General features: G+C 36.9%; 1 protein-coding gene across 22 annotated transcripts in view; it reads left to right on the top strand.

Moving 5' to 3' along the window:
- LOC136830241 (protein bicaudal C homolog 1-like) overlaps positions 1 to 27,060 on the top strand; it is a 115,779-nt gene that overhangs the window by 10,321 nt on the left and 78,398 nt on the right. For 6 of the 22 annotated variants that reach the window (XM_067089571.1, XM_067089567.1, XM_067089568.1 and 3 more), the window contains exons 2-3: positions 10,133 to 10,224; positions 26,537 to 26,606. In XM_067089571.1, coding sequence (XP_066945672.1) covers positions 10,133 to 10,224; positions 26,537 to 26,606 — 162 coding nt within the window. Of the gene's footprint in view, positions 1 to 5,665; positions 5,770 to 5,996; positions 6,371 to 10,132; positions 10,225 to 20,217; positions 20,650 to 26,536; positions 26,607 to 27,060 lie in introns of those variants that run through there. The other 16 variants (XM_067089565.1, XM_067089575.1, XM_067089578.1 and 13 more) reach the window with 8 other exon arrangements.

Below are 27,060 nucleotides of genomic sequence, written 5' to 3' on the forward strand. Positions count from 1 at the left end.
TATGGGGTAAGCACGATGCCTTCTTTTCGAAGGACTTTGATTTGGCGTTGGGGTAGGCCGTAGCCTCGATCGGCTGAAAATAACAAGAGGTTATTCAGCAAAATTGATAAAAGAAACAGATGGAGACATTTATGAAAAGAAAACCCTCCTGGGTATCTGCAGTTGTTGAATGTGTAGAACAAAAGATAGGCAGAGCTGGCTGATGCAAGAGTGGAAGAAGTCATTGTAAATATGAGGATGTGAGAAGGTTATTTAGTTTTTAAGAATGGAAAGGATCTAGCTGACGTCCGAATTTGCAAATTGTCTTTAAGCACGTTTTTGCCTATTTATTCCTTGTGTGGTCTTCTCACTTATCAAACTTGGTTGTCTAAATAACATTTATACACATTTTTACCCGCTTTGTCGACCCTCCCTCTCCAACTAAAACTCCAATTTTCACTTTTGCTTGAACAAGATAACAATCCTTTTCTTCCTAAGCTGTATGTCCGACAGTCTGCTCTTTCATGTACTCTGCTTATGCATAATCTAAAAAAACACTTTAGCTTGCCATTTTTCCTTTCCAAGCAGGCTTATAAATATTATTCCTAAGGAACCACATTTTCAGCAGTTGGTCCCTTTATGAACACAAGACCACATGATATATTCCATCCCTATTCTAAGAACTCCACACCTACCAACAATGCCATTTTTGTACATTTCCTGATCTCGCCTTTTAAATCCCCTAGCCCCCGTAGAGGGTTAGTGCCGTCAGTGCACCGCATGTGGTGCACAGTAGGTATTACCTAAGGGTCTTTGCAGCGGCTCTTCAGCCCCAGGCTACAACCCCTTAAATTTCTTTTACTGTACGTTAGTTCATATTCTGTTCCATCTTACTTTCCACCCTCTTCTAACAGTTGTTTCATTGTGGAAGTGCGAGGTTTTCCTCCTGTTACACCCTTAATTACTTTTAGCCCTCAATTTCCCTTTCAGCACCGAATAACCTAACAGGAGGTCCCAGTGCTTGGTCTTTGGCCTTAATTTTATATTCCATTTCTTGTATTTAAATCTCTTAGCACAACCACCCATTCTTTTTTTCCAAATTCTGCAATGCTTATATATCGACTACCAGAAATGTTCTCATTCCTTTTATTTTTCCAATTTTAGGGCAATTTTCTGCACGCCACAATCAGTTTTACCCATTAAATCCTCACAGTCTTCCTGAGTTACAAGCTGCTCCAGACGCAATTTCCCTACCCAGTCCTGCACACCTTTCTCTTCTACTGTTGTTGGAGTAATATACAAATTGTGCATGTCATTTTGTGTGTTATATCAGTCGAAATCCCATGACAGTTTATATACTTTTTCTTCTGATTTTTGCAACAAGGAGCTGCAAACTCCAGGCTCCAGACCATGTGATGAGGTTTATGCTATGCAACTCTGTTGGAAATGCAGTTTGTTTCCTGACATCTTTAGGGAGTGGGATAGTGTGATTGTCACTGGCCTCAGGGGAAGAGGCTCTACTAGTCATATATATATATATATATATAATATATATATATATATATATATATATATATATATATATATATATATATATATATATATATATGTGTGTGTGTGTGTGTGTGTGTGTGTGTGTGTGTGTGTTTCCGTTTCCTTCTTGGATTTTATCTTTATCTATTCATCACGTTCCATATTTTTCATGATTCAGTTATATAATTATATATATATATATATATATATATATATATATATATATATATGCACTCCATATATATATATATATATATATATATATATATATATATATATATATTATATATACTGTATATACAATTATATATATAATATATATATATGTATATATATATATACAATTATATAATATATATATATATATATTATTAGAGTTAACGTAAATATAAGAGTTTCACTTATTCAATTTTGCAATATCAAGTAATCTAGTATTAAGTGTATTAGTTTTAAGGAATTAATATGTAAGGACGTATTTTTAAGGCAGTTTATGGAAAGCTTTGTTTTGGTTTCGTTAGTTTGCCTCCTCCCCGCTCGTTAAAGTGTTTGAACTATCGTATTAACGATTGTGGTCTTTTGTTTACCTTTTTCTTGAGACTGGTGCGACTCCCGTGTGGTGACGATTGGAGGACAGTGTTTTGTCTGAACAGTTCGGGCCGTACTTTGCTTCCTGAAACATCTGCAGTTGGCGTTTAGTGGATTACTCCTTGAAACCAGAAATTGTTTTTGAAGCTGCCCTTCGCAGGTACAGTTCTGTCACCTGCGACGTCTTGTGTCCTGTAGCTGTCGCAGCTGTCTTTGTCACCTGCGACTTTGTCGTGCTGCCACCTTGGTGGATATCCTTGTCAAGGGTTGGGTGCCGTCGCTTTTCCCGGTACTCCCGGGTTTTGAGCAGCTTTCTATGATAATTTCAAGGACGCCCTTATAAGCTGCAGTTGAAGGAGCAATCTGGCTCGTGAGGTGGAAGTAGGAGAAAAGCACCAGGTAGGAGTCTGTTTTGTGTTGGCCGGGCAAGCTCAGACCAGCTTCCCCTCATCTGTGGTTACCTGTGTGTTCGTCCCCTCTCCTGTTAGCTGAGTCCAGTTGTGTTGAGAACACGGCCTCCCATAAGGCGATAAGTTTATTTTGGATCACGGCTTTTCGTCTCTGAGTGAGGAGGTTTGAACTGTGTAATTATAATTCTATTTTACTATCTTTAAGTTTATATATATATATATACGTATATTGTTACGATAATTCTATATTTAGTATTAGTCGGTGTGTGTTTAGATTGTAATTTGTAGGTAGGAATTTAAGTGTTTTCTCTCTTTTTCGACCTTTTCCTTCTTTCCTCCATTATTAGATATAGGTATTTATTGGTATTAAGTTTGGGTCTGGCCAACCTCTGAAAAACACATTATTTTTGTCTGTTTTTTTATTTGTGCATCTCTTCTTTTATTATCATTTCTGTCTAGGGTTTAGCTCTTTAGCTGTTAGGTTATCCCACGGGATAAATTAAGGACTAGTGTGAGTCCTAGGTACTTGCAAAATTGACTTGGTGTTTTTTTTTGCTTGTTAATAAATATTATTGAGTTTTCCCGAGTGTTTTCGTTTTCCATTGACCATTGTCTGCCAGTTACCTGTGTACATCACTGAGCATACCTAAAGTTTAATTAGAGTGCACAAAAGACCTACACCACGGCCCAAACAGGGTCTTAAGAATGGCGACCGTGACAGGGCGGCTCTGTTTTGGCTGGCGGGGTTGTTGCGGCATTGGAGGGGAGTATGAGTGTAAAAAAAAATTTTTTTTTTTTCTTTTAGGTGGGGAGGTGTCACGTTAAGTGATGGTTTTGCGGGAACTGCTGGTTCCCCGCTCGTTCCCTTTGTGGATTGCTGCCTCCTTACCTTCAAGTTTTTTTTGTTTTGATGTTTTTCGTCAGTGAGCTGCCGTTTTCTTGCTTCAGTCGGGTCTGGTAGGGCAGCAAAGGTAGCGGCAGTGGCAGCAGCAGCAGGCAGTTTTTGGAGTCGACGTTGGTCGAGTTTTTGAGCAGCAAATTGGAGCACGCCTACGAAGTGGAGCACGTCGTAGAGGTGGAGTGTGACCATGAGTAGTCGTGTGACCACGAGCTGCTCATCCTTGATGACAGCGTGAGGCTGTCCTGACGTCTCCATCGGGGTTTTCTGGTTGATGGGTTTTTGTCCCTGTTGCACAGCTGAGGGCTGTCTTGGTGCCCCGATGGAGGACGTATGTTTGGTTTTTTTTCTGCCTGCTGTTGTTTATTTTTGCCTTTTTTTTTAAAGCTACTTTTTTTTTTTGTTTATTTTAACTTGATTTTGTTTAGTGCTGCCTTTTGGCCTTTATTGCACTTATGGTTTTTATCTTTTTGCCAGACCTGACTCACTTATATAATTTGTAAATAAATTAATTTTAAGCTCATTTTATTGTTTTGTTGTTTTCCCCTCCTTTGTTTGTTGCATCTGCCGTCAGTCATGACAGCCCTGTCCTGAGTATGTTAAAAGAACCTGCATAACGGCCCACTCAGGTCATTACATATATATTATATATATATATATATATATATATATATATATATATATATATATATATATATATATATTATGTATATATATATATATTATATATAATTATACATTTATAAAATATTGCATCGTAAACCTTTACTCCTTTAGGGGTGAAGAAGAGTAGAGTTTCTGTTCTTAGCAATTCTCTCGCTTTTTAAGAGATGAGGTTGCTAGCCCCGTGTCTATTCCTTGCTCACATCTGCTACTGATACCCCTAGGCCGTGTGGAACCAAGGACCTCACGACGACGTGAACTCAGTACTGTTCATCCGTGCTCCGCAATAGGTTCCGGTAGAGCGCACACACACAGCGCGCCATTTTCATTCACTCGACTCGGTAGCTAGAATTCTGCTGCCTTCATTCTTCGTGGAGAAGGAAATCACAAGTGCACCTCACCTGTACAGTAGTGGAGGTACGAGATAAAAAATGCATGCCGTGCGAGGAAGCATACGTTTGCTGCTATGACAGTATAATTTGTTTTACTTGCATGCGTGAAAGTTCGGGAAATGGTAGCCAAACGCATGTGCAGTTCGAACCATGGTATGCTGCGGTGGAAGGATACTTATAATGATGCTTACCGTATAATGATTTTAAAGTTTTGATGAAAACAGTTAGAAAAACAATGCTCTTCATCATTACACAATATACTCGGTCTCATCATCGTAAAAATATGTTAGGTTAGCCTATATTAAGAGCATTTAGATTAAAGGGGCTTAAAGACCTTGGTAAAAATGTTTGTCTTATATTCAGTTTTCCCTTTTACATGCAAATAATCATACGGACTTTGTTTAGGTCTTTCATTAATGCCAAAACTTCCCATTTGATGTGTAATAGAATGAAATTTTCTCATTTTCGCTCATATAAATGTATACCTTTTATGACATTTGATATACGTTCATTACTTTGTGATCTCATATAATTTCATAAAATAGCATGCAATGCGGTAGACGGAGTTCGATCTGCGCATGCGCCGAATTTTCCTGTATACATGAAGAAAAATCATACCGTCAAAGGCAGCATACTTATGTTTTCTTGTATGGATTTTTTGTTCCTTATCACAAGCGGAGCTAGATTGGGGCAACCACTTGATAGATGGTTGACGTTCAACCTTTCAGATGCTTCCGTGACACCTGTTAGGTTACCACGTCATAATTTCATTTCTTGGTCATCCTAAGTCTTCAAATAAGTAAGTGTTTCGTATCATCAATTTTCTCCTTCGCTATCAAACCATGATACTCTCGCCCATCTCATGGTTTCCTTGATCCCTTTAACCCTCATTATTCTCAAGTGGCATGTCTTTATCTTTTCTTAGTCATCTTTAATTGCTTTTACGGTCATTTTCAAAAAAAAAAATAGCCTTGATGGGTCGCCTTTGGTACAATAATTCCCAATTTAAAATAGAAAAAAGATGAAAAAATGCAGTTTTGCAGCTTAGGTAAGTCTTGATTGACATACATAAATACAGACCCATGCCTTTGGGAAGTACGCTTCCTTATCTCTGTTTTATCTAATCTTGAAGCTCTCCAGGTGGTTGCAACACAGGGGCCCTGCCGTGAGGAGGGTAGGAATACCTTCTGCAGCCCTTCGATTGGGGGTCTTGTTTCAACTCATTAGTTTGTTGGCGTCTGCTATGTGAAGTGGTGTCTGTCAGGACCTCGGCTGTGGTCTTCATCATTGTAGGATCTGATTTTGAAAAGTGATGCTTAATTCCGCGTCTGTTTCCAGAAACTAATTTCTTTCGACGGTTAAATTTTAATAGGGAAACTTTTCTATGGATCTTGAACTTGCTTTAACGTTGTAAGGTTTGCTGAATATTGATCATTACTGAGTACAAGATGTGCTTTTGTTTCAAGTTTTATGAAACCTTTCTTAGATCTGTTTAATTAGCCAACTATTCTTAAACGTTTTATAATCGTTTGACAGATAAAAGGAACTTTTGTACTGATGAAGTCCCAATACATTCATGTGAATGATTCGTAACTCGGATCCAGATTAAAAATTTACTTCTTCAGTGGGCGATTTAGACGTAACCAAAGTGTCTATGGTATTCAGAGCTTTTATGCCCATTTGTTGCATACAGGTGGAAGAGCAGTACTGCCAAAACTGGCAAAAGAAACGTTGAGTCGGTATATTACAGATCTTAAGAGTACGGCGTACCTGACTTTCCCTAGCAAATTACGTCACCACTCATTTTGACAGTCTGTTGATAGGTGAAGATCTACATTTCCGACTCTATAAAATGCCGGAGAACTTTGGCAGGTTTGGTCAAGAGGATGAACTCTTCGATTTTGGCAATGGTAAGACGCTATTGTTCCATTTTTTGTTAAGGAATTCACATATTTGGGTATGCCTTTGTTCAGATTCAAAAGCATTTTGTTCCAATATCATAGTTAACCTTGTTTTAACGTTTTCTTTTATTAAATCAAAGAAAACGTTCTTCTTGGCGGTGAATGCAAATCTAAACTTGAAAACCATACAACATTTTTCCATCTTAATGCAAAGCTGTTGGACATAATCGTATAATAAACCAGTGTTTTATGCATTAAGGCTTGTTTCATTCAGGTTCAAGGAAACAGCTTCGTGTGGGTTTGAATAGTGTAAGCTGTCAGCGGTCGAAGTAGCCTAGTAGCTTCGTTATGTATTCCGTACAGAATTAGTGGATGCATGATTGTTAGCGGATAGTATGATAATGATGACTTCTTGTAAAATGAAAGACTGTGATACTTAACACTTGACACAATAGATTTTACAGAAAACGAAACCTGTCCGCGCCCCCTCCCCCAACCTGTGGAGTTCTGTCTGAGTCGCCTACATAGCGAGGTTTGGTGGTCGGTTATCTGCCTTGATAAACTTAACTGTAATTGCCAAAAATCTGATTCCTTTTAATTCAACCTTTATCTAAGGAAATACCAGTTATTATCTCTAGTACAGACCTCTGACATTGATTTTTATTTTTTTATTTTTAATCTTGCCAAGGTCAAGGAAAACGTGGGAAGTTGTATTGAAAAGTTTTATTGCCATAAATTGATAAGCTGGCAACTTTTGTGAAACCTAGATATTGACAACTTTGATTACCATGTGTTTACTTGGCAGATAAAGACGTACATAACGTAAATCTCTCTCTCTCTCTCTCTTGCAGGTTTTGGAAAGCATATGTACATGTTTATTTTGCGAAAAGGAAAGAAATAGTTATTTACGTCCATGTTTTTAAGACCATTGTCTACATGTATCCCTAATATACAGATGATAAATAAGATATAACGATAAGATATGCACAGGAGAAAGGGCGACTTCGTTCATTTCATTTAAAGCAATTATGCCATCAACAGTTGCTAAAAAAGTTTATTCCAATAATACCGTAGATTGATACATAACTGATTAGATAGGATACACATAATATAATTTTATTCAGTTTTATAAAAGAAAACTTTTGTAAGAATATGATTATAAGCCCAGGAAGGTATAAATGTACGGATTTCAAGGAAGGCTGTTTGGGCTTATTTGCAAAAGGGTGAGGCTACCTGCTCGGAAAAATAAGGTGGAACTTAACCCTGTCGCAAATGAGATGGCTCCTCCTTTTCCTGTCAGGTGCGAGGTATTATTTTTTCAGACCTCTGTACGCTCGTTTGTACTGAACCCTGGCATTTGTAATGTAAATTTCCACCCCCTTTATATGTTTCAGGCTGTTCTAGGAACGAGAGCCCGTGTTAGGGCATGGCTGACTTATTAATCATTTAAAACACTATATGTATCATTTCTCTTGAAGATGTCTTTAAACAAATAATATATGGTTGGGATTATTCCTTGTTTCATTTTTGCTTGTGGTACATTCTCTCTCTCTCTCTCTCTCTCTCTCTCTCTCATACACACACTTATATATATATAATATATATATATATATATATATATATATATATATATATATATATATACAGATTAGATTATTACTTTATATATTAAGATATTTAGCAGTAAATGTAATAGATGATGGTAGGCGAGAGATTAGGCTATAGTCACAAATTAAACGAAGCACGGAAGGTAGCTTTTTTTTTTTTTTTTTGTTTTAGCTGATGGGTAAGACGGGTGAAAGAGGAATGAGGGCAGTTAGAAGGTAGCTGGGGTATTGGCAAAAATGATCGGTGATGACATTAGTGTCCATGGAAGCCAAATATACCTATACCGTGTCCACGTTAAACTGTAAGTAAGGACTTACGAGCCAAATCTCCTTTATGAAAGAGAAGTATGATGATGATTAAAAGAAGAAACTGTTGAATCTGCTGGTGAACTGATTACATGGTGCATTTGGTGTAAGACAAATTGAAGGTGTGATAAATGTGACGACAGAATAAGTGGTAAAAATAAAACTCAACATATGTGAAAGAATGAACCGTTGTGGAGGTGGGTGGGTTACGTGAATGACACAAGTTTTGAGGGAATGGGAGAAGGAAGGCCTAGAAATGGTTGATAGGTGGGGGTCGATATATGTGTGTGTGTGTGTGTAGAGGGTTCGATGCATTGCTAATGAGCCCCATGATTAGGTGTATAAACCTGCAAATGGTGTGAAAGTTTTACTGTACGGGGTTCATCCACTGTAAAGCAGTTACAGTATGAATGTGGAAGTGGCTGTTGATTTTTTCTCTAGAGCCATTCCCTATCCGGGGAAACGGCTTAATTTTAAAAAATGAATATTATTATTATTATTATTATTGTTGTTGTTGTTGTTGTTGTTGAAATTAATATAGATTTTAGGCCAGAAGCCAAGCACAGGAGGAAAACCTCGCAGTTGCACTAAGAGTAAATTGTTAGGAGAGAGTGGAAAGTAAGGTGGGAGAAAGAGAATATGGAAGGGAGGTGCAGTAAAAGGAATGAAAGGGGTTGCAGCTAGGGGCCGAAGGCACGCTACGACAGTTACCATTCAGCTTACTGTATCCGCTATCACCATGAGCCTCCGAATCGAGATACGAGATATAGCAGAAGGAGCCCTTTCCTTCCTTGGTATCATTTGAAGTCGGAAAGCAAAGGCTTCTTCAGACTACTTAAGTCTTTTGGATTCAAAGCTTGAGATAAAGTGATAGCGTACTAAACAGGGTGCGGCAAGTTAGAAGTTAAATGGTCACTGGGACTGTTAGTAATGTATAAATTTCTGGTGAATATGACCGGTAGAATGGGAGTGAAATGTATGTGTATATATATATATATATATATATATATATATATATATATATATATATATATATATATATAATATATATATATATATATGAAATTTTTTTATCACACCGTGATTTATATACAATCATGAAGCTACAAATGTCGTTTAAATCAAATTCACGTATCGTATCTCCGATGGAGAATTATCACCGAAGGGAATTTATATAAGTGATAAATGAACAGGTATATGGGACGCGAACCCTATATAGTGGACGTATACCGCGCCATCTTGATGGCGCGGTGGTATCCACTGGAGTAATGGGTCCATATATACCTATTTATCACTTATATAAATTCCCCTTCGGTGATAATTCTCCATCGGATACTCTCAGGTAGCGTGAATTTGATATTAAAACGACATTTGTAGCTTCATGATATATATATATATATATATATATATATATATATATATATATATATATATATATATATATATATATGTATACACTATTCCATATTCAGTATATACTCTTATCTCTTAATTTTCACTGTTCTTTGTTGAACTGTATTCTGGACAGCCAAACACCAAGAACCCCAGGGAAAATGTTATAGCATTTGTCAAAAGGAAGAATAATTTGCCGGTATGAAGTAAAGTTGAAGAAACCAAGTATTAAGAAAAGTTTGTTGAAGTAATCGTTTGTCAAGAAAATATCATTTGTATAAAACCAGTGTCAATTTAGTTTGTTTCCCAACGAAACATCAGGAGTCCAACTACTTGAGAAGAAGCAGTTTGGCAAGCAAACTGAGAGTGTCCTTACAATTTCCTGTGACAGTTGTTTTTTTTTTATTAAGAATGGACGTTTTATTTGTTCATTTTTATAACGTTAAATTTCCTTTTGTTTTGTCAGGTTTTCCAGATGACCCTTGTGACGTAGACATATTGAAGTTGCCCATTGACGATGACGGGAATGTCCTCTCGGCCGATGACTTCTTCCGGAAGGTGAGTTTTGTCTTATATATATATATATATATATATATATATATATATATATATATATATATATATATATATATATATATATATTATATATTTCTATTTATATATTATATATTTATATTTATATATACAATTGTCTTTTCTTATTTTTACAATGTCACTTAATAAAAAATTCACTGACCTTTGGAATACACCTAAAGGGAATGACGCTTGAATAGTGCATCTGCCCCCTGGCAGGTTTCGAACCTAGGCCTTATTTGGTTTAGATGCAGTGACATTCAGTATACTGTCGATTAACGATCCGGCTATCAAGTTATCGACTCTGCTGTGCATATTCCTGTCAAATTCGGGATCTGTACACAAGAATCGATATCAATGACTCTCTACCATCGTAGCCGATTGTCAAGTTTGTAATAAAGTTTCGTCACTAAACACTATATTTAAAAATATTTGTCACAAATGTCACTTACTATGGAATACGCTTTACTAAGGGAATAACTATGGTCTAGGTACATTATTATACCTACTGTAGACCGTGGGAATAACTTAAACATTTTTTATAAGTAGCTAAGCGTAACGAACTTACCATTCAGCTATTATGGTGGAGATTGGTTGATGTCGTTTCAAAGTATAGAACCTGAATGTGACGGGAATATGTCGACTATCTATACCTGTGCATCCAACCCAAAAGACACCGTTTCGAATCCTGTGCGGGCAGATGTACCGTACTTATTAATTACGATACACTTTGGGTGCGAGTAATTCCCAAGGGAAAGAATTTAGATATTTAGGAGTATTGTGGATACGTACAGTACATACATACTTACATACATACATACATACATATATATACATACAGTATATATACACGTGTATATATATATATATATATATGTGTATATTTGTTTGTGTATATGTATATATTGTTATATTTATATATATATTATATATATATAGTTTATATCTACTTATCAGAAATTTTGTTGCTGGTGAATTCAAGTTATTGCTTCATGAAATCTGCCAGGTACGGCCTTGCTTTAATCATAGATAGTTTGGATTTAACTGGTTGCGTTGCTACAGGAGAACTGTTTCTGAGTAACACGAACAAACCCAAATTGGTCGATAGTCTTCAGTCATTCGTTGGCGTGTTCAAGGCCGATGTAGAATTAAACCCCACCCCCACCCCCACCTCGGCAACAATTAGCGTGATTCTTTCACTAAACTGATCTGAACTGGATACAGAATTTAGGCCACAGGTCAAGCACTGGGACCCATGGAGTCATTCAGTGCTGAAACGGAAATTGACGATAATAGGTTTGAAAGGTGTAACAGGAGGAAAGGGTGGAGAGTGAGATGGAAGAAAGAGAATATGAAAGGAGGTGCAGTAAAAGGAACGAAAGTGTATTGCAGCACTAGGGGGCACCCTGCAAACTTCAATTTACTTATTTATTTTACTATTTATTTTTGGTGGTTTGCAGATTTGAAGGTGTAAGTAATTTCTGAGATTTATGGTGGAAATACAGAACTAGCATACGGGCCGATGATGTACTTTGCGTTGTCAAAGCTGTTTCGGGTAATGTGTTTTGAATCTTACCATTAAATACTTTTGTGGGAACATGTATAACAGTTTTAAATCTGAGAGAGAGAGAGAGAGAGAGAGAGAGAGAGAGAGAGAGAGAGAGAGAGAGAGAGAGAGAGAGAGAGAGAGAGAGAGAGAGAGAGCTGATCCTGCATGTTAAAACCGTATTGCTTAGTGCTTATATGGAAAATAAAATTTTGAACAATAGCAATTTTAATACAAAATTTTAATACAAAAAAAAATCATGGCAGTAAGTTTTTTTTTTTTTTTTTAGCTGATAGGTAAGATGGGTGAAAGAAGAATGAAAGCAGTTAGCTAGCTGACCATGGTAGGGAATAGTTTAGAAAGTTAAGTACTACTAAGAGTAATGTAAAGTGTGGTTTAGCCACAATTTTATTTAGATGAAGGTACAGTTTTACTATATATGGTCTTAAGGTTCAGACATGGTAATGTAGACCAGTATGAGTTGCCGGTAAAGTTATAATTTAAACCATTATCACATTTTGGGCTAATCTAATTTAATTTTCCCGTGTTTGGATGCGTGCTATGAACGTTTCTGGCGTTCATCTCATTCGCGGTATTCCTATTTTAATAATAATAGCATCGCTCCCATGAGCGCCGTGTTCAGTACCAGCACCGTTGGAGTATATGATAAAACATAAACAAAAGACGGTAAATATCTCGGTAACAGTCAGTTTGCGACAGATTTGAGCATGATTTTTTCAAATCATTCCAAGGAGACTTATAGCATAATAACTCAAATAATGGTTTAAAGTAAAATAATGCCTAATGTTAGGAAGAAGTGTTATATTTATGTAACCCGTTTTTGGAAGCTTATGCCATGCTCTGTGTGTGTGTGTGTGTGTGAACACATTTTGAATAATATTTATTAGTATTTCGGGCTTTGGTTTTCAAATTCACTCAAGGAAATTTCATTTTTTTATCAGTATCAGTATCATCGGCATTGCTTTCTCACCCTAAAAGCATGAAAACTTGAAAATATTTATCCTTCTCCCCATTGTAACAGCTTTAACAAGTATTTTCCTTTTAGTTTAATTAAAGAAGTCTGGGGAGATTTGTTTGGGGAGATTTGTTTGCATTATTATCATTCTGCAGCCTCAGGATTCCTGGAATATTAGCATTATCGCCAGAGGGAATTACCTTTTGTGTTTTCTGTAAAAGAAAACTATTGAGATGGCTTTTTGTCCGGCCGTCCTCCCTCAGATTTTAAAAACTCCTGAGGCTAGAGGGCCGCCAATTGGTATGCTGATCATCCGTCCACCAGTCATCAAACATACCAAATTGCAGCCCTCTAGCCTCAGTAGTTTTTATTTTATTTAAGGTTAAGCTTAGCCATGATCGTGCGCCTGGCACCGCTATAGGTGCCAACACCATAGGCCACCACCGGGCCGTGGCTGAAAGTTTCATACAGCATTATACGCTGTACAGAAAACTCGATTACGCCGAAGAAACTTCGGTGGATTTTTTATTTGTTTGTATTGTCATTCATTGCATACATTTTTAAGTGAGAAGGTAAAACGACCATCTAACTTCAGTGAGGAACTACTAAAAAAAATTCCATAAGTAATCCACAAATATCATGTAATAATGCATAGAAAACAAAGGAAAAGAAACAAACTTTTTGTTTAAACTGGGGTATATATGGTACTTTGGCAACAATGGTTGTATGGTGGTTTGTGGAAGTGTGAGAGAGCTTATGCGTAAGTCTATCATTCAGTACTGGACTACATAGGCTTTCAAATAACCCTACGGTAATGGTAAAGTTCAGTTTTTAGTAGGTATGATAGTAATATTCAGCGGTAACAGCACTTTCACATACTTCCTAACCGAAAATAACCTGCTACTTTGCACTTAACATTTCAGTTCAAGAGATTTATCAAACTGTATCACATCTAGAATGGCAGCATTGCTAAAAATAAATTATTAACGTAACAGACAAGTACTGGAATCCGTTTAGACTTTAGACCGACGTCTGCAAGTTGAGGAGGAGTTGCTGTAATAATAATTGCTGATACGGATACATAGGTATAAAAAGAAATGGTGCTTTACATTAAAAAAAAATTCAGTCGAATTGGTATTAGACTAAAACACAAGTGTTTGGAAAATTCGAGTTAAAATTTATAATTGAAAGAAAATGTGTAAGAGAATAGGGATATATGAATGTGCCAACGCACACGTAACACACACACACACACACACACACACACACACACACACACACACACAATCTCTCATCGGTGTTATATCTCTTTTTGCCTTGGTCGGTCTATTTTTCCCTCTCCAATTTCTCCTCCTCCCCACCCTCCCCAGCTCTGTCGACAGGCCAGAATCTCGAAGGCAGATAGGAACAAGTTTCCGTCAGAATAACCCCACAGTCCCGCAGATGGTCCAAGTGAGAATGTCAAACATACATCAACACCCGAAAGGAAATTTGGAAACATCTTTAATCGCTTGTCGTCAAGTCATTAAATGTCCCTTGACACCCATGCAGTTCCCAAAGGGGATAATGGCTGCTCTTCCCCCAGGGAGGAGGTGGTTGAGAGTTTGGGGAATTTTTTAATCCTTTGGCCATACCTGTACCAGAGCGTTTCCAAAACGAGGCCGATTTCCAATCTGTAGTGAAATGAAAATTTTTATACGTAAGAGGCCATTGTGGAAGTCAGTGTGTCTATTGTTGCTTCTTTGTAAACTGTAATTGTGTGAATGCACGGGAGCAAATTCAAATATCAAATCGACTGCACACACACACACACACACACACACACACACACAAGGAAAATATTTCCCATATACTGCATACAGTATCGAAAAATGGTATAGATTGTTTGTGTGCCAGCGACGCCAGTATACAATAACATTTTTTAAAACCAATTTGGCATTTATCTATCAGTCTTCATTGTTTTGTATTTCAGTCTCTGTGTAGACAAAGAAACGCTACGAAGTTGAACTCTCCCTCAACCTATTCAGTTTACGGTATTCCTTGTAGTATGTAGGTGTAGAATTGTGACATCGAAATTAACAAGATATTTTCTACGTAAAATCTGCCAAGTATTTGTATAAAGCACTGAATTACCATCGCTGTCACCAACATCCTGATTCCTGTCCTTTTAAAAGTCTGTCTCGATCATCCGTGAACCGCCGAGTCAATATTTTTCCTTATCGATAGCATGATGATTCTTCCTCGCTCTGTTTACCAGTCCTTCAGTTTAACTTGAAAGTGATCGATGATAAGGCAGACTTGAGGACAGGAAGGGACACTCTGAAGAGATGGTTATTGTCGTCTCGGTATTTACTTTTACAGACCCACTTTTGATGAATGATGTTTACGCATTCTTATGGAACTAATAAAAAAGCCCGGGGGAGGGTGGGATTGAGTTAAACGAGTGTTCATAGCTCATGTTTTGATTATTCCTTTGTCATTGTGGGCTGTGTTAGTTTCAAATTAAAATTAGTCTGTTTGATCAGGATTTAAAGAGAGGGAATGTCCTGCTTATGTAGATGAAATGTAATATTTTTCTTATGTAAATGAAGTGTAATATTTTTCTTGTGTAAAAGAAATGTAATATTTTCTAATAAAAGATAAAAAAAAGGGAATTTGACTGGTAAGCTGTTATCGGTTTCTTATAGGGAAAGCAATGCAGAATAATCTGAGCAGTTACGTTGGACGCTGAAAAAACAATATGTATAGTAAAATAAAGTAATGGAGGTTATTGTGGTGGAGACGCATAAAACATGTGAAGTCTTCTGTTGGAGGTGCAGGTGGGCGGTCGCGAGGAAACTTGTCCGGTGGGGGTTGGGGTGGTGGTGGTGTATTGGTAACCGGGGTGGGGGAGAATTGGGCAATCGCTGCGTTGTCATGGGGCCCTTGTAGGGAAACAGAAAACTGTTGCTCACTTCTCCCTTTTGAATAATGAATTAGTTTGTTACCCAAGGAAAATGCCCTGTTATATACAAAAAATCACAGCTGATTCGGAACGCATGTGTAGTATAGATAAATAAGCCTTATACTTGTGTTTAATTGTTCCCTTGTGTGGATGTTGAGAGAGGATTTGTTTGGGCAGTGAGTGTTGAGTAAAGAACTGGAACGTTTATACTTTGGAGATGCGTAGAAGTGGTGAAGGAATGAATCGCTGGTGGACGATGAATCCTTCCCTGCTTTTTTTTTTTATTTTTTATTTTTTTTTTTGTAGGTTCTGTTTGCGTGCGAGTGGCGACGACGAGTTAATGAAACTTACTGTAATTTAAATGAATAAAAAAAATTGTAGTGTAGTGAATATACTTCAATTACTAAATTTATTTTTATAAAAAATATTATGATGTATGTATAGTACTACAAATTTTAAGAATTGGAAATATATATTTTGTTAAAAAAGAGAGAAAAAAATGTACAATTACAGAAGCGTTATGAGGGAAGAGATAAGACTTGGAGAGCTTATTTTTTTATATATATTTTTAGAAGAATTTTTAATATTCTACATTATATTTCGAAAACTCGATTTTTATTTTAAATCGGTGCCACTATGAATTCACATTTTATTTCCCTTAGTCCATTTCAGAAACAATAGGTAATGGTTTGTTACCTCAGAGAGAATTAACAGCTTCCTTTTAGGCTGTATCCAAAATCAAGCATTAATACCTCTAACCAGTCTATGCTTGGAATGGAGCGCATTAATGTAAAATGATTGTTAGGCCTCATAATCACATTAGTGACTTTATTCCAATAATAGTCTGTGCGCTAAGTGTTCTGGGTCGCTACGAAAAGTAGTTTCTATCATTTCTCAATTTGCAAAACGTTAGTTTCATGTCTGGTTAAGTCCCTCGCATATATATTTATTCACAAATTTATACATACATTTTCCTTCACGATTACCAATTAATGAATGCGTAAAGTGCCCACAGATCCATTTTCCCAGTGCAGATTTGGAAATTACCTACAACAATGGAATAAAATTATTAGCCTGTCACTTGTACGGTTTCATATTTTTATGTGTAACATTTTATTGTTTAATGGATTATTTATTATTTTTTTATATTTCTGTTATTCAATTAGCTGACCTCGTCCTAGCGTTAATGAAAAGTCGCTTCGATATCTCGTATATTTTTTACATTTTAAGGATTGCTGTAATTCATTCTTAAATATTTTAGTTTTGAAGAGCCAATGAGCAAGAGTCGTACTTCTGGCAATAATGCCCAAGAGCTGTGCAGCTTCATTACTTTGGGTACTTTTTTTTTATCTTATTAGAAAAACTGGAAAATATTTTACAGTTTTAACAGTGTTAACAAGCATTATTTGATCAAAGTTGACTTAAATTTACCAAAAATTAAGTTACAATTTTATCCTACCGTTCGGGATGACATAAATATTTCTTAGCGTGTACATTTTACAAATAATCTGTGCATTTCAATGTAAACATTTTTCTGTAGTTACCCATATAAGATTTTATCAGTATATATCCATTTTTTTTATTATTCCTGATTTTATAAACCGTCTAACCATTGTTTTCGTATTTTATTCCTATGGGTACTCGTTGTAAGAACCGTATCCGTGTTCATAAAGAGCAGAGTTTTTCCTTGAACGAAATTGAACTCCATCTCTTCATTTTCTCAATTATTTCTAATTTATTGTTAGCTGGGTAAGTATAATCGGTAGCCGGAAATAAAGTCACGGGGAAAAAAAGTCAATTTTGGCTAGGGAAGAAAGTCACATTAATTTATGGTGGCCTGTAATAAAGTCACAGGTGAAAAATTCACAATATTTCTTGGGGGTCATCATCATTATTTTACAGTCTTTTGTTGATGTTCTTACGGTTGTACTAAACACGCCGCAAAGGTGGATACATGGATACATAGCGCGTTAAAACCCTTGGGGGTCACTATCTAGGAAAGATTGTGACTTTTTTTCTTGTGACTTTTTCTGACTTTTTTTTGACTTTTTTTTTTTATCTGGCTTCGTCTAATCAGACTAAATATGCTGGATGGCTGCCCGATATATTTTCTCGATAATGCAGCGCATGCGCAGATAAGATCTTATCGTTCCTTCTTCTAGAAACGTAACTTTTTAGACACGTTCCATTGACTCTATACTGTTCCTCGTTACTTATGCGAAGAAAGTACCGAGTTATTAGTCGGCTGTAGTGGGTGGCAGGTTGTGTGGGGGTAAAACTTTGCAACTCTTGGCTTGATTGAAATAAATTATTTAGAAAAAGTAACGGCCGTAAATACTGGAGATAGGTGTGTGACCACCGCATTTTATATATGTGCATATAAATACACAATTTAATTGTATATATATATATATATATATATATATATATATATATATATATATTTGTGTCCAGTATAATTATTTCTATGGCTAGAATAGAATATTAATTCTAGGCCAAAGGGGCAAGCTTTGGGACCTATGAGGTCATTCAACATTAGGAGTAAAATTGTTTGGAAGGTGTGACGGTAGGACAAGCTCGCAGCTGCACTTTGGAACAGTTGTTAGGAGAGGAAAGGGCGGCGGCGCTACTATGCTACGGGGAATCATTTCTGTGATGATATTGTTTATATATGTACCGTTCAATAAATATTTTACATTATATATGAAGAAACTATATTTGAGATCATGACTCGCAGCGCAAAAATTCGGCAGTTACAATGGTCACTTCATTCCCATAGATGGATTTCAGAGTCCGTCTGCTGTAATTTATTCTACCGTTTTCATCCTTGTTGATCTTGACGCAGAATACAGAATAATATAATTGTTTTTGTTTTTCTGTATTTCAAATTAAGACGTCCCCCAAAAAGTCAACCACGTTCATTTGGAATGTGCGTGAGTGTGACATAAATTGCCTCGTATTTATTGGTGTTCGTTATATACATATATATTTTACCCTTCAGTACCATTCCCCAAATGCTGACTGATGATTCATTACTATTGTTTGGCTTTTTGGATGTTTAACAAATTCATCTTGGACTTTTTATATTAACTTTGATACAAGGCAGGAGAAACGTAGTAAATTCTTGATAGAACAGTCCCATGTAATATGATGCGATTTAATACATTAAGCTGTAATCATGACAAGTGGCTGCACGAATAATAACAAAACGTTATGATACCTTTTGGTGTAAAAACACCGTCTTCATTTTAAGCAAATAAAAAAACAAAGCAGTCTGCGTATTGGCTGATACTTGTTGCTCTTGCCAAAATAATACCTTAGTTTATTTTAATTTAACATTCTTGACTGATTACCACGGTATGAGCCATATACCGAATGAGAGTGAATCTACAATAGCATCGGCCTACAAAGTAGATGAATAGACACTTGAGGTTAACAGCGTCTTTCAGTTGTTAAATTCGGTTGCCAGACTTTTATGGGTGAATCATATCGTACCTTGGCTTTATATCATCTTTATCAAAATCGGTACTGAATTATTAGACTCCTGTGATTGTCATGTGCTTTCCTGCTACCGTTGATGCTAACAATACTTCAGTTTAAGAAGGAAATTGTCTGTAAGGTAAGTTAACTTTTGAGCTGATTTGTGTAAATGAATATCGAAAAACAAGTTTTAATTTCTTTCTCAAAATGTCAACCCAAAACTTACCAGGAGGCATTTTGCTGGCAAAACTAGTCGTTCTTTTAAATGCGGGAAGATTTCTTTATTCATTTCTCTCTCTCTCTCTCTTTTGTAATGTGTAAGTTCCGTGAGCTGTAGGTATGATAGTTTCAGAAGCAGACTCGAGTATCTTGTATCCCCTGCAACCGAGCAACTTTTAAAATAAGATGTACAAAAGGGTAAAGAGTGGTGATAATGCGAATAGCCGTATTTTACATCTGAGACATTGTACAGTACACTTCATGAAACGCAGATTCCCGTAAAGAAGCATCGGATGCCTATACTGTGTAGTGTCGTTCAGCGTACCAGACCCCTTTTTAAGGGATATGTATGATAATTATCGTACAATTGGCATCCATGCCGGTGACGAAAATATTCTTTTTCTCCGTTTTGGAAGCCGCTGTTGGGATAAGTTGACGCTCATACCGTTGGCCAATCACAAGGCTTTGGTGACTTCCTGTCACACGCCATTGGTCCAACCCCTATGGTGTCCTCATTGTCCTAACCCTATTATTTAAGTCGCAGTTTCCATTTAATAGCTTTTCAAACCATTCGTAAGGAATTTTTTATAAATTATATATGGATATTTGCTTAAAGACTTAATTGGTAATAGTGTCCTTTATACGTAGTGAGGGCTTACGTAATTCGATTTTGTTGGTGTTATTTTAGAGGCCTAGTTGGAGACTGGATGCTACTGTGGGAGCACCCACGAAATGATGGCATGAAGACAGCGTATTTACAGAATAAGAGAGTTGGGATTGGTGTGTGCAAGTCTACAGCAAAGACCGTGGTTTGGAAAGGCTTGTCTCGGGATCCTATCCCACAATCGCGACCGTAGGTCAAACATCTTTATACCAGCAGTCGACGTGCATCGTTCGAGTAGGCTAATAGCATCTGGCAGTCGGTTTTCTTCTTCGAAGGGTGCAGCATCCCTCTTCCTTTTGCAAAGCCTTGTCCATTTACAGCTTTTAAACAAAATGAACAGCATATTCGCCGAAGGGGTCGATATCTGGGAAATGAACGATGGTCCTTTTATGTTCAACTCCGGATATAACTTATTCAGAAAAGACGACTCCCTCTCTGATTATTCCAACTGCTCGTGGACAATGCCTGCGTCGTCTTCGACTAGCCCAGAGGAGGATTCCGTCGAGTTAGGTCCGCCAACCTTTTTGCAAGAGGATGATGAAAATATCAGTTTTGCTCTTTCGTTATTGGCACAGCAGTTGGTAAGTTTTTTTTATGTTTGTTCTGTCAGTGCGTTGCATTTGCTAACGTACAGGGAAGGTAACATCTCCCAGTTAAGCTACACCTTTTGTTTTTATTGGTGAATTCCTCGCCAAATTTAATGTTGGGCTATCCGTATTAGGACTACCTGACGACTTCCAGAATTCACTACAGCGTGGTGTCGTACTTAATTGATTTTCCTTAGTTAAACAGTTGGTGGTTGTTTTCCAACACGTCAGGGGGAAACCCCCCCCCCCTTAGACTGGTAGTCAGTAGTCTGGCATTTGGAGGTCCTCAGTATATCTGTCCCTCATGGTTAGCCTATTTATCCAGGGTATCGGAAGTTACTTTTTTAACTTTCCTAACTTTCCCACATTATAAGATATCTGTAGAAGACAATTTCCTAGGTTTTTGTAGCTCGTCTGCGCTTCAATGAATATCTACCTTTATCTTTTCTAGTTAGGTAATTATTTTAGGTGTAGGCTATTGTTATTATTGACCATATAAATATTCATATATGCATTAACCGTAATATTTTTGTTTTCCTGATTGCCCCTCACTGCTGCCCAAATAGGTATCACCGCTGTCGCCATGTAACAGCCCAGAACAGATTCCTGCACTAAACACTAGCACTGTGCGGTACTGGTTTAGAAAGTTAAGGTGGTTTTTCGAGTACCTACACATAACTACCATATACTGTAGTTGCCATAATTTTTTATACAGATTTACAATGGTCGATTTTTACCAACCTCTTTATAGCTGGATTATTTCTACACCATCACGACACGCGATCTCCCGTCCATTTTACTCTTCGTTTCATCATCTTGTATGTTTGTGTAACAAAAGCGGATTTTGTCTAAGTATCATTAATATTGCACACCTATAATTCGTTCCGTAATTCAAGCGATCGTTACTCGTGAAGAACTTTGCTGCTTCAATGCTTTTCCCAGAAAAGTTTATCTGATTATCTGGTAAGATTTGACAACGAGCTACTATTGCGCCATTGTTTTCAGTTCTCGATGAGAGCGGCAAGCTGAGGCCTGTCCACACTAGGAAACAGTCCATACAGGATGCCTGTTGGTGCAGTATCCTCTGCAGTTTACTTGGCAGTTTTAATGCGCTCGAGGAGGGATAAGAGAGAAAGAGAGATGGGGGACGAAGTTTTTAGAAAAATGAGCGTGTCATGCTGACTTGCTTCTAATTGAAAGTAGATGGAACATACGTACTTCATATTTATATGTAAATGTACGTATACATATTACATATGTATAAGTACGTATAAGTGTATATATATAATTGTTTATATAAACATACAGTACACGTGTATATACATATGCACAGAAACGTTAAATGTGTGCCATTCTGGATGTGAAACAAATATACGGTAAAAAGTGCTTGCAAACATTTTGTAAACTTTGATTCCAAACAATGTTTACCCGGAGTAGGCTAACACCCCTGGCAAACGTTACGCCGATAAAATCCTTACCAAATTTTCATTTTCGATATTTTTACGAATGAAATGAAAACTGTTCTTTTGAAAAATTCGTCCGTTTCTTTTCTATCTGTTTCTGAAGGTGTGTAAATATTAACCGCTGTCGCTGTACTCCAGGGGTTACGTAAGATGATTTGCGCCTAGTGTTAGCCCTTCTGTATATCTATTCCTTTGCATAGGATTGACAGAGATTTGGCCTTATTAACAATGACTGCTTCATCTATTAAAATATTACTTGGTTTTAATAGTAGATCATATTTAGTGAAAATTCAAGGCGTACATATATTTTAGGCGCTTGCAGTAACTTGGTATCAGCATCATGATAAGGCGTACATATATTTTAGGCGCTTGCAATAACTTGGTATCAGTATCATGATATATTTTAGGCGCTTGCAATAACTTGGTATCAGTATCATGATACCTAGAAAAGGATAATAGCTTCATTTGTTCCCCTCACATCATTCAGTTCAGTCACATCAAAACAACATACTGAGACTTTGAAGTCGGTATCTTGAAGTTCTGAGTCTATGAAATATCCTTGATTCTGGAGTTTTCTGTTTTTGTCTCCATAGGATTTTCTGCTTGCAGTCTCTTAGAGGTTTCCCGTACATCGACAAAATAATTAAATATCAGCACCTACTGGAACTACTCGGAGTAGGAAGCCCCCATTTACACGACGTGCGCAAAATATGTGTTGGGTTCGAAATCTTTCGCGCAGTAAAATTCCGTGTTGACAGTTTATTTGTATGTCAGTTTACTCTTTAAGGCTGACTCACATTAGAACATCACGTCACGTCAAAGTACGTGGGACTATTTTACATGTAATCAAATGGACTTGTTCAAGCCATCACGTCAAGTCACCATCAAGCACACGGCATCCACCGTCACATCACGACAGGTTTTCTTGGAAAGAATATTTTGACGTGACGTGACGTGACGTGACGGTGCTTTTGGAAGTTTCTTACCGCTAAATCTATGAGTTGCTGAGGTCGTGCACGAACTGAATACGATTCTGATGGATAGTGTGAATACAAGGCACGGCTGATGGGACGGTAACCTGATGGTATAATGTGAATCAACCACTAATCACTTGTGGTTATTGACATGAATGCTTGTCTTTAAAATAACATCGTTAGATGCGGAAAATATTTAAACGATCCTGTATAATAGTGTTTAGATCCTCATTTTCACGAATGGTATAGGCTATTTTTTAAATGTTTTTTTGGCTTGCGCGTGTAAATGTTGAAGCTAATTATTTTTTAACAGGAACATAGGTCAGATTTTTCACCAGATAATCATTGCTGTTACATGTCCAGCATAACAACGGAGCTTGAGTTTTTTTTTTTTTTTTTTTACGTGATTTATCAAACGATTATTTTATTCAAGATGCTTACGCTACTACCCCAATACAGTTTCCTTGCATTTTAATAATTTATTTTTATCTATTTATCAATGTGTTAATGTATTTTCCCTATTTTAGTATTTCTGTATTTCCCTTTACCTTCTGCTACTTCATTCTAATGAACACCATATTCTTCTGAAGCTTGAAATTCAAGTCGATGGCCCCTGTAGGCTTGTTCCATATGTATATGGTTCATTTTTTGAATAATAATAATATAATAGTAATAATAATAATAATAATAATATGTAGCCTGTATAACATTTCTGTAAGCTACTATTAATAAGGTGTCTTTTTACTATATATTTGGTGATTTCATTCAACATGAATTCTTTGCTTTCTCGTACATTTTATTATATAATAAAATTCATGTGTTAAATGGTAACGAATGTGTTAATTTTGTCGTGGCTAATATATCATTGCTTAGCGAGGTATTTGTAGAAACCTTAGCCTCAAGTTCACAGATCTCGAATGATTGGTGTCCCAATGACAAAGTACATTAAAGATTGTACGGTACCATAATAGATGCTAGTTTCCGTGGCCTTTGTAATTTGGGGTCTTTTTGTATATCTGGTATGAGTCTGGTATGGTGCGTATAGTAATGTATAGTCCTTGGCATAGTATGGTATATGCTTTATCATTTGAATTGTAGTACATTACCTTTTGGGGTTATTACTGTTTAAGGCACGACATCCATTTATCTTTGATATGGCCTTTTTCCAGTCTTTTTTTTTTGGCCTTTCTCCAGGTCTTTGTTATGGCCCTTTTCCAGGTCTTTGTTATGGCCTATTTCCAGGTCTTTGTTATGGCCTTTTTCCGGTCTTTGTTTTGGCCTATTTCCAGGTCTTTGTCATGGCCTTGCTCCAGGTCTTTGTCATGGCCTTTTTCCATGTCTTTGTTATGGCCTTTTTCCAGGTCTTTGTTCTGGCCTTTTTCCAGGTCTTTGTTCTGGCCTTTTTCCAGGTCTTTGTTAAGGTCTTTTTCCAGGTCTTTGTTATGGTCTTTTTCCAGGTCTTTGTCATGGCCTTTTTCCAGGTCTTTGTCAGGACCTTTTTCCCGGTCTTTGTCATGGCCTTTTTCCAGGTCTTTATTATGGCCTTTTTCCATATCTTTGTCATGGCCTTTTTTCAGGTCTTTATTATGGCCTTTTTCCAGGCTGTTTTTGGTTTCTCATTGTACAGGTATTTGTCATTCTGAAGTGTCAGCTTCCTATTTTCAAGTCTGTTATTGACCACAAGGTGGGCTCTTTTTCGTGTTTAGTTTACTTCACTTTCCAGCATAGTATTTGTTTAATGATTAAAAATCATGAGGACATCAGCTTTATATGACCTTGCAAGGCAAGGTCATTCAAGGCTAATTGCTGAAAGGGAGATGGAGTTGGTGGACATGAACTGTCTCAGAAATGGCCAAGGATACCAAAAATCTTTATAGAAAGAGGGGAGGACAAGCCCCCTTCCGCTGGGCCAGTTCAAGTTGCAGTGCCCCAGGTAACGTTAGGTTAGGTCAGAATGTAATGGGTCCTGGCTATTTATACCTCTTAGTCTGCAGTGAATCCGTCATAAAAAGCGGGGGAGGGAGATAATGGAGTTTGTGTGGATAAACTATCTCAGAAATGGCCAAGAATACCAAAAATCTTTATTGGGACAAGCCTCTCTTCCCCTGGCCCAGTTCAGTTCCATTATCCTAGGAAAGGTTAGGTTAGGTCAAGTTAGGTCAGGTCAGGATGTATTAGGTTGTGGCAGTTTTGCAGCAAAAAACCTACTGATATCCCGTGGTCTGTAGTGGCTGTTATTTAATCTTGAAAGAATGTAATGAATTTTGCAGATTTCTCTCAGGATTAGTCTTAATTGCTCAGATGCAGTTGTAAAGAAAATCGGATGCAAAGTTGTATAGAAAATCAAGTTGAAAAATTTGGTCTTTTTAGTGCATGAGTTTGTTGGTAACCAGTCAGGTCATTGATTACCATTTCAAGTCAATTCATCGTTCCCTCATTTTTGGTGTATTTGAGAATGTGTTTTCTTTTGGTTTCGTGTTGGAATGGTTTGTGTGTGGGCCTTTCCTGCCCTTTGCTTTCGTGATGTTCCTTTTAGTATGATGTCTGAGAATTCTTCTTCATCTGGTGAGGATGACCAGAGCAGATGTCAAGGATATGATTGATTGTGTGGAACTGAAATCCCTCAGAGTGGGATGTCATGCCAAGTCCTGACAAAGTCTCCTGGTTGCTGTATTAAGCTCCTGAGGAAATCCTCGAACAGGGATGTAATGCTAAAGACCTTGTTACTGTCAACATTGTCCTCAGCAGAGGATGGGAGAGTTACATGCTATCTTTTTCAGTGTGACATTCGAAGGCTTGGGTGTCACTTTTTGTAGTGGAATTTTTGGCAGACACTCTCCAGTCAATTCTTGATGAAGACATAATCCTTGGTTCCTTTCTGATTTAGTAGGTAATGATGAAGGAGTTGCAAATGTGTCGAGTTACGGCCATAGGCTATGTCACTACTACAGTGGACACTGCACCTCAAACCCAGAGTGCCATTGCCTGCTTGTGAGCAGACTATAAGGAGGAGTATCAAAAAATAAGATTTCATTCTGACATTGTGAAGGGATCACACGAGGCTTATGTTACAGGACTCGGATGCATTACGAGTTTTATGAGGAAAATGTTTGTTGAATTTTAGGATATTAAGAAAACTAATTTTTTTGGATGGTTTAATAAAATACTTGGTATTATTTGAACAAAACGCCAAATCTGCCCATGTGATATTAAAGAGTTAGAAGGCTTCAGGCTGTTTAATTCAACTGGAGTAGTTTTTATTATGAATTACCCTATTTGATTTAGTAGTAAGGCACTGGAATACCTGGTTTGCTAATATTTTGCCATATTTTGCTGTTCATTTTTCGTGATATATTTTTTCAAAGGTATCAAGCATTATCTGTTATAAAGGATTATTTTGATATTCGGCATTTTCTTATGTTCTTTTTTATTTCAAACTTTCAGATAATGGACGAAACGAAAACTGACATAAAGTACCCCAAATTCATGAAAGTAGGGGCGAAGAATAAAAAGGGTGAGTAGCATTGCTTCGCTGTGATTTTCTTATGTATTTCTTAAGCCTTGAAACCGAGCAGGAAAAATCTAGTTATTTTGCTCTGGAATTTTGTATAAGTTGCTATTGTAGGTTTTTTTTTTTACTGGTTGCTGGAAATCTCTTACGTTCAGGTTTCCTTCCATAATATTATAGTTATATTTAAGGTTTTTTTGGACTCTGCTAGAATTTTATTCTCTCCGTTTTGTAGGAAGTAAAGTTCTTCACTATACCAGGTAAGGAGTGTAGGACAAGGTTTCCATAGGGTAAAACCCTCTAAGGTGAAACGCCGTAGGACAAAACATCCTTAGGACAGAGCTTGTCAAGGGGAATGACAGACGGAAATATTTAGGTCATATGATAATTTATATATAAATAATTAACATACGAAAACTTGTGTGTGATGAAATATCACATTATATTGTATTATGAGACT

This window comes from Macrobrachium rosenbergii, chromosome 46, assembly GCF_040412425.1.
Source record: "Macrobrachium rosenbergii isolate ZJJX-2024 chromosome 46, ASM4041242v1, whole genome shotgun sequence".
In the NCBI taxonomy this organism is placed as follows: Eukaryota; Metazoa; Arthropoda; class Malacostraca; order Decapoda; family Palaemonidae; genus Macrobrachium; species Macrobrachium rosenbergii.